Here is a 7,165-nt window from a genome sequence, read left to right on the forward strand (position 1 = left end):
CACCTTTCTGCACTGCTTTCTTTGCTTCAAAGCTTTGGCTTTGGCTTTGGGAGGGGCAGGGGCTTCCTTTTTCACTTTCGGCACTATCTTTGTAAAAAGGGTCCCCGTGACTTTTTATTTTTATTAATTAATTAATTAATTTATTATTATTATTTTTTTTTTAAAGAGGAGAAAACTGTTTTACTCATGTGTGTGGAAAGATATTACCATGTACATCTGCTGCATGATAATATCTTAAGTCAGAGTTTCCCAATCCCCTGTCCCATCCCAGGGGTCTGCAGCTATGTCCTTGGGGGTCTTTTAATTCTGGGGAAATTTTTATTTATTTATTTATTTTTATTTTTTAATTTTTTTATTTTTTTATTGCTTAAAGTATTACAAAGGGTATTACATATGTATCCATTTTATCCCCCCGCCCTAGACAGTCCCCTAGCCTCCCCTATCCCCCAGTGTCTTATGTCCATTGGTTATGCTTATATGCATGCATACAAGTCCTTTAGTTGCTCTCTTACCCCCCTACCTCCTGCCCCCCAACCCTCCCCGGCCTTCCCGCTGCAGTTTGACAATCTGTTTGAGGCAGCTCTGCCTCTGTATCTATTATTGTTCAAAAGTTTATAATGGTCTCTATTGTCCATGAATGAGTGAGATCATATGGTATTTTTCCTTTATTGACTGGCTTATTTCACTTAGCATAATGCTTTCCAGTTCCATCCATGATGTTGCAAATGGTAAGAGTTCCTTCCTTTTTAGAGCAGCATAGTATTCCATCGTGTAGATGTACCACAGTTTTCTAATCCATTCATCTACTGATGGGCACTTAGGCTGTTTCCAGATCTTAGCTGTGGTGAATTGTGCTGCTATGAACATAGGGGTGCATATATCCTTTCTGATTGGTGTTTCTGGTTTCTTGGGATATATTCCTAGAAGTGGGATCACAGGGTCAAATGGGAGTTCCATTTTCAGTTTTTTAAGGAAACTCCATACTGTCTTCTATAGTGGCTGCACCAGTCTGCATTCCCACCAGCAGTGCACAAGTGTTCCTTTTTCTCCACATCCTCTCCAGCACTTGTCGTTTGTTGATTTGTTGATGATAGCCAGTCTGACCGGTGTGAGATGGTACCTCATTGCTGTTTTGATTTGCATCTCTCGGATAATTAGTGACTTTGAGCATGTTTTCATATGTCTCTTGGTTTTCTGAATGTCCTCTTTTGAAAGGTGTCTATTTAGGTCCTTTGCCCATTTTTTGATTGGATTGTTTATCTTCCTTTTGTTAAGTTGTATGAGTTCCCTATAAATTTTGGAGATTAGGCCCTTATCAGATATGTCATTGGCAAATATGTTTTCCCACACAGTGGGTTTTCTCGTTGTTTTGTTGGTGGTTTCTTTTGCTGTGCAGAAGCTTTTTTTATTTTGATGTAGTCCCATTTGTTCATTTTTTCTTTAGTTTCAAGTGCCCTAGGAGCTGTATCAGTGAAGAAATTGCTTCGGCATATGTCTGAGATTTTGTTGCCTTTGGATTCTTCTAGAATTTTTATGGTTTCCTGTCGTACATTTAAGTCCTTTATCCATTTTGAGTTTATTTTTGTGTATGGTGTAAGTTGGTGGTCTATCATTTTCTTGCATATATCTGTCCAATTTTCCCAACACCATTTATTGAAGAGACTATCTTGGCTCCATTGTATGTTCTTGCCTCCTTTGTCAAATATTAATTGAGCATATTGGTTCGGGCTGATTTCTGGGCTCTCTATTCTATTCCATTGATCTGTATGCCTATTCTTGTGCCAGTACCAGGCAGTTTTGAGAACAGTGGCTTTGTAATACAACTTGATATCTGGTATTGAGATCCCACCTACTTTGTTCTTTTTCAGGATTGCTGCAGCTATTCGGGGTCTTTTTTTATTCCAGATGAATTTTTGGAAAGTTCGTTCTAGATCTCTGAAGTATGTCGTTGGTATTTTAATGGGAAGTGCGTTGAATTTATAGATTGCTTTGGGTAGTATGGACATTTTAATGATGTTGATTCTACCAATCCATGAACACGGTATGTTCTTCCATCTGTTTATGTCTTCCTCTATATCTTTTTTCAACGTCCTGTAGTTTTCTGAGTAGAGGTCTTTTACCTCTTTAGTTAAGTTTATTCCTACGTAGCTTACTTTTTTTGGTGCAATGGTAAACGGGATTGTTTTTATAATCTCTCTTTCTGAAAGTTCACTATTGGTGTATAGAAATGCCTCAGATTTCTTGGGGTTAATTTTGTATCCTGCTACATTGCCAAATTCATGTATTAAGTCTAGTAGCTTTTTGATGGAATCTCTAGGGTTTTGTATGTATAATATCATGTCGTCTGCAAATAAGGACAGTTTTACTTCCTCTTTTCCAATTTGGATGCCTTTTATTTCTTCTTCTTGCCGAATTGCAATGGCTAACACTTCCAGTACTATGTTGAACAGGAGTGGTGAGAGGGGGCATCCCTGTCTTGTTCCTGTTCTTAGGGGAAATGGTGTTAGTTTTTGTCCATTGAGTATGATGTTGGCTGTGGGCCTGTCATATATGGCTTTTATTATGTTGAGGTATGATCCTTCTACTCCCACCTTGCTGAGAGTTTTTATCAAAAATGGGTGTTGAATTTTGTCAAATGCTTTTTCTGCATCAATTGATATGACCATGTGGTTTTTTTCTTTCAATTTGTTTATGTGATGTATCACGTTTATTGATTTGCGGATATTGTACCATCCTTGCATCCCTGGGATAAATCCTACTTGGTCATGGTGTATGATCTTTCTGATGTACCGCTGGATCCGATTTGCTAAGATTTTGTTGAGGATTTTGGCATCTATGTTCATGAGGGATATTGGCCTGTAATTCTCTTTCATTGTGTTGTCTTTACCTGGTTTTGGTATTAGGGTGATGCTGGCTTCATAGAATGAGCTTGGAAGTGTTCCTTCCTCTTGAATTTTTTGTAGTAGTCTGAGGAGGATAGGTTTTAGTTCTTCCTTGAATGTTTGGTAAAACTCCCCTGTGAAGCCGTCTGGTCCGGGGCTTTTGTTTGATGGAAACTTTTTGATGACTGCTTCAATTTCTTCCATAGTTATTGGCCTGTTGAGATTTTTAGATTCTTCCTGATTGAGTTTTGGAATGTTGTATTTTTCTAGGAATTTGTCCATTTCCTCCAGGTTGTCTAGTTTGTTGGAGTAGAGCTGTCCATAGTATTTTTTAACAATCATTTGTATTTCTGTGGGGTCTGTTGTTATTTCGCCTCTATCGTTTCTGATTTTGTTTATTTGGGTCCTCTCTCTCTGCTTCTTGGTGAGTCTGGCTAGAGGTTTGTCAATCTTGTTTATCCTTTCAAAGAACCAGCTCTTGGTTTCATTGATTTTCTGTATTGTTTTTTTGGTCTCTATGTCATTTATTTCTGCTCTAATCTTTATTATCTCCTTCCTTCTGCTCACTCTGGGGTTTTCTTGTTGCTCTCTTTCTAATATATTTTTATTGGTTTCAGAGAGCAAGGGAGAGGGAGAGAGATAGAAGCATCAGTGATGACAGAGAATCACTGATTGGCTGCCTCCTGCATGCCCCATACAGGGGATCAAGCCTACAACCTGGGCATGTGCCCTGACTGGGAATCAAACCATGAGCTCCTGGTTCATAGGCTGATGCTCAATCACTGAGCCCCACCTGGCATGGGTGCCCCGTGACTTTTTATAATTGTTAACTTGTACGCCTACTCACTCAGTAACAGAGGGAGGACACTAGCCATGTGTGGATACCCCCCACCCCCCATACACAGCTCTCTTCTGTGGTCAAAGCCCCTCCTACTGCATTCAGGGACCACCCCCTCCATGCTCTCCACTGGCCCCCTCCCCCTAAGATGCCACATAATTCTGAATTCATGCGCACCTACCCCAGGGAGGCCCTATCTCCCACTGCCCTGCACAGGATCCATGTTCAGAATAGTTACCAGGTCGCTTTTACTGCTGGTGTGGGGATACCCTGGCCGGTCTTCTCTGTATGTGCCCAGCCCCCAGGTCGGGCCTCTACATCTATGCTCAAGAACATGGGTTCCTTGAGCATCATCCAGAGCTCATCATCAGTTAAACAGTGACCAACAGCCCACGTGGCCCAGGATGAGGCCTGGAGCACGGTGAGTGTCCTCAGCTGGCACAAGCAATCCACATGCCAGAGCCACCTGCTCCCATGCCGACTTCCTTCAGTCCCTACAGGACCTGCTACCCTCCCCCTCTCCGGGGCAAGAGCCCAGGGTTCTGCACCAAGGTAGGCAACTGGGAAAGGAAGTTTCTTTTTTTTTTTTTTTTTTTTTTGACCTTTCAACTATTTAATACTTATACACACACGTTAGCAACAGGTATCGTTCTCACTTTATAAATGAAAAGTTCAAGTCAGGATCGGTCCAAAGGCTTCTTTCTTCCTCAGGGAAGTTTGCAGAAGACCCCAGGCCTTGATACCCTAACTCCTAGAACCTGTTAGGGAGGTTTTGGAAGTACAGGTAGGGAAGTAGCGATGCCAAAGGACCTACACTCAGACCAGAAGACAAAAGTACTTGGACATTTTAATGAACTCCCCCCCCATGTAGCTTCAGGCTACCAGGATACAGGCCCCACCAACACCCTTAATCTTCTCCTCGGCTCTTCTGCTGAAGAACTTGGCCTTCACAGTGACAGGCTGCTTTGGGAGCTTTCCCTTCCCCAGAACTTTGTAGTAGCCCGATCGCACCACATCAATGATGGGAGCAACTCCAGTCTTGCTTTTGGCAGCATTCACCCGTGTCTGCTCACTGACCAGGGTCCACAGTTTATCAAGGTTGACAGTTGGGCAGAAGCTCTGGTTCCTCTTCAAGTGGTAATGCCTCATACCAACTTTCCCAAAGTAACCTGGGTGATATTTGTCGAAGTTGATCCTGTGATGATGCAGGCCGCCAGCATTCCTGCGGCCCCCCGGGTGCTTCCTGTGCTTGCTGATGCGGCCGTGGCCGTGGCTCACGTGGCCCCGAAGTTTGCGGGTCTTCCTCAGACTGGATGGCATGTTGGCGGCCGAGTTGCAAGAGCGAAAGGAAGTTTCTTAATGTTCCTTTGTTTCTTCCCTCGTCTCTAGTAATACTGAATTTCTTTCTTTCTAAAAATATTTTTTCATATGTTTACTAGCTGAACAGCTATTTCTTTTAAAATTATTTTCTTATTTTATTGATTTCAGAGAGAGGAAAGGAGAGGAAGAGAGAGAGAGAAACATCAATGATGAGAGAATCATTGATCGGCTGTCTCCTGCACAACCCCTACTGGAGATAGAGCATGTAACCCGGGCACGCGCCCTGACTGGGAATCGAACTGTGACCTCCTGGCTCATAGGTCGACATTCAACCACTGAGCACCACTGGTTGGGCAACTGTTATTTCTTTTAAGAAATGTTTTAAACTAGGAAATACATTTTACATCATACATTCACTTATACTCACATACACTCATGCATGCATGCCCTAAAGAAAACAAAGTTTCAGAAAGTAAAAGATATCTTTTTAAAAGTATTATTTGCTCTGCCATTTCCCTGCTCCTCTTCTATTTAATTTCAATAAAGCTGATCACAACCAACTAAATTTATGTCGTAATAATGGGACTCAACCAGCAAACTCAAACTACTGTGTATAGGCTGTGATTAAAAAGGCAACCTTTACCACTTTATTGTTTAAAAAAAGAGAGACGACAACAGGCCCAAAATGTAGTCACCCGTGCTAAGCCCCAAATCACCAAACTAAGACTTAATATCTAACTTACAGTTTCAACCTCTCCCAGGAGTGGGATATTAAACCAGTCAATCTGGAATCACCTGGTCAGCACTAGTGAGGTTATCTGCTTGATACACACTTGCTATCCCCTTAGGGAAGGTGATCTTTCCACAGTCTGCTCTTTGCTATTAACCTTCTTGTCCCACTCCTTCTGCCTATAACATTGTACAGCTCCTCAGGGCTTCTTTAGATGGGATGCTGCTTGATTCATGAATGTGAATAAAGTCAATAAGATCTTTAAAATTTGAAGTTGAATTTTGTTTTTTAACATTATATATTTTGTATGCACACAAATACACACATTTTAAGCTCTAAGGTCAGAGTTAAATCCAAACTTTTTAAAAAGTTTTTTAAAAAATTGATTTTGAGAGAGAGAAAGAGGGAGGGAAAAAGAGAGAAACATCCATGTGAGAATACAACTTTGATCGATCAGCTGCCTCCTGCACACCCCCTACCAATCCTGGCATATGCCCTGACCAGGAATCGAACTGGCAACCCCCAGGTGTACAGGAAGACTCCCAACCAACTTAGCCACATCGAATTTCAGGGCCAAACTTATTTTTAAGGTAGTAATACAAAATGTCCTTTAGATAAATTTATGTTTTTAAAAAAACACCATAAAATAACTCCTAGAATGAGGGTGCAGCTTTCAGAACTGGGAGAGGTCCCGGGGATCTCGGAGGTACTGAGCCCAGAAGCTGCCCTCTTGCGTCACTTGTCGCAGCAGAAAGATGCTCTCTGGGGTCACGAGTGCCCTGTGTTCTCTGAGGCTGAAGAGCATGAGGGAAAGGAACAAGTCATGGCCAGACCCTGGGGACAAGGGTTAGATGCTCCATGACAAGAAATTGCACACCTGGCCAGGACTTTCGGGAAGAGGCGAAACCCAGACGGTACCTTGTGGGCATCATTTTGAAGGGAACACAAGACCTGTAGTTTTGCTTCAAAACCCACAGTTGGCTTTTTCAAAACAAGTCATCCACAAGCTCAAAGATGTATTTTTATAAAGAGTATCTGGGCAGGGGGAAATGGAACATTACATTAAGCCAGTTGTAAATGTCTGCTCCTAAAAAACAACCTTAACTCATACAACTCAATACCAAAAACACAATCTGATTTTAAAATGGGTGGAGGATCTGAATACACATTCCTCAAAGAAGACATACAAATGGCCAGTAGATAATGAGAAAGTGCTCAACATCATTAATTATTAGGCAAATCAATAGAAAAAAAAATCAGCCCTGTCCAGGTGGCTCAATTAGTTGGATCGTCGTCCCATACACCAAAAGGTTGCAGGTTCCATTCCTGGTCAGGGCACATACCTAGGTTGTGGGTTCGATCCCAGTCGGGGCTCATATGGGAGGCAACTGATTG

At 41.9% G+C, this 7,165-nt stretch overlaps 1 protein-coding gene across 1 annotated transcript; it reads right to left on the reverse strand.

The window, feature by feature from the left end:
* Nucleotides 1-4,293: 4,293 nt before the first annotated feature.
* On the reverse strand, nucleotides 4,294-5,062 carry LOC132234779 (large ribosomal subunit protein uL15-like). The gene has a single exon (XM_059696116.1). It carries the CDS (start codon nucleotides 5,038-5,040, stop codon nucleotides 4,594-4,596), a length of 447 nt encoding a protein of 148 aa, XP_059552099.1. The 5' UTR covers nucleotides 5,041-5,062; the 3' UTR covers nucleotides 4,294-4,593.
* Nucleotides 5,063-7,165: the final 2,103 nt, after the last annotated feature.

The sequence above is a fragment of the Myotis daubentonii genome, chromosome 5, assembly GCF_963259705.1.
Source record: "Myotis daubentonii chromosome 5, mMyoDau2.1, whole genome shotgun sequence".
Lineage (NCBI taxonomy): Eukaryota > Metazoa > Chordata > Mammalia > Chiroptera > Vespertilionidae > Myotis > Myotis daubentonii.

Excerpts from the sequence above, each read along its gene's own strand:
- LOC132234779 (XM_059696116.1), bottom strand. The coding sequence starts at position 5,040 with ATGCCATCCAGTCTGAGGAAGACCCGCAAACTTCGGGGCCACGTGAGC.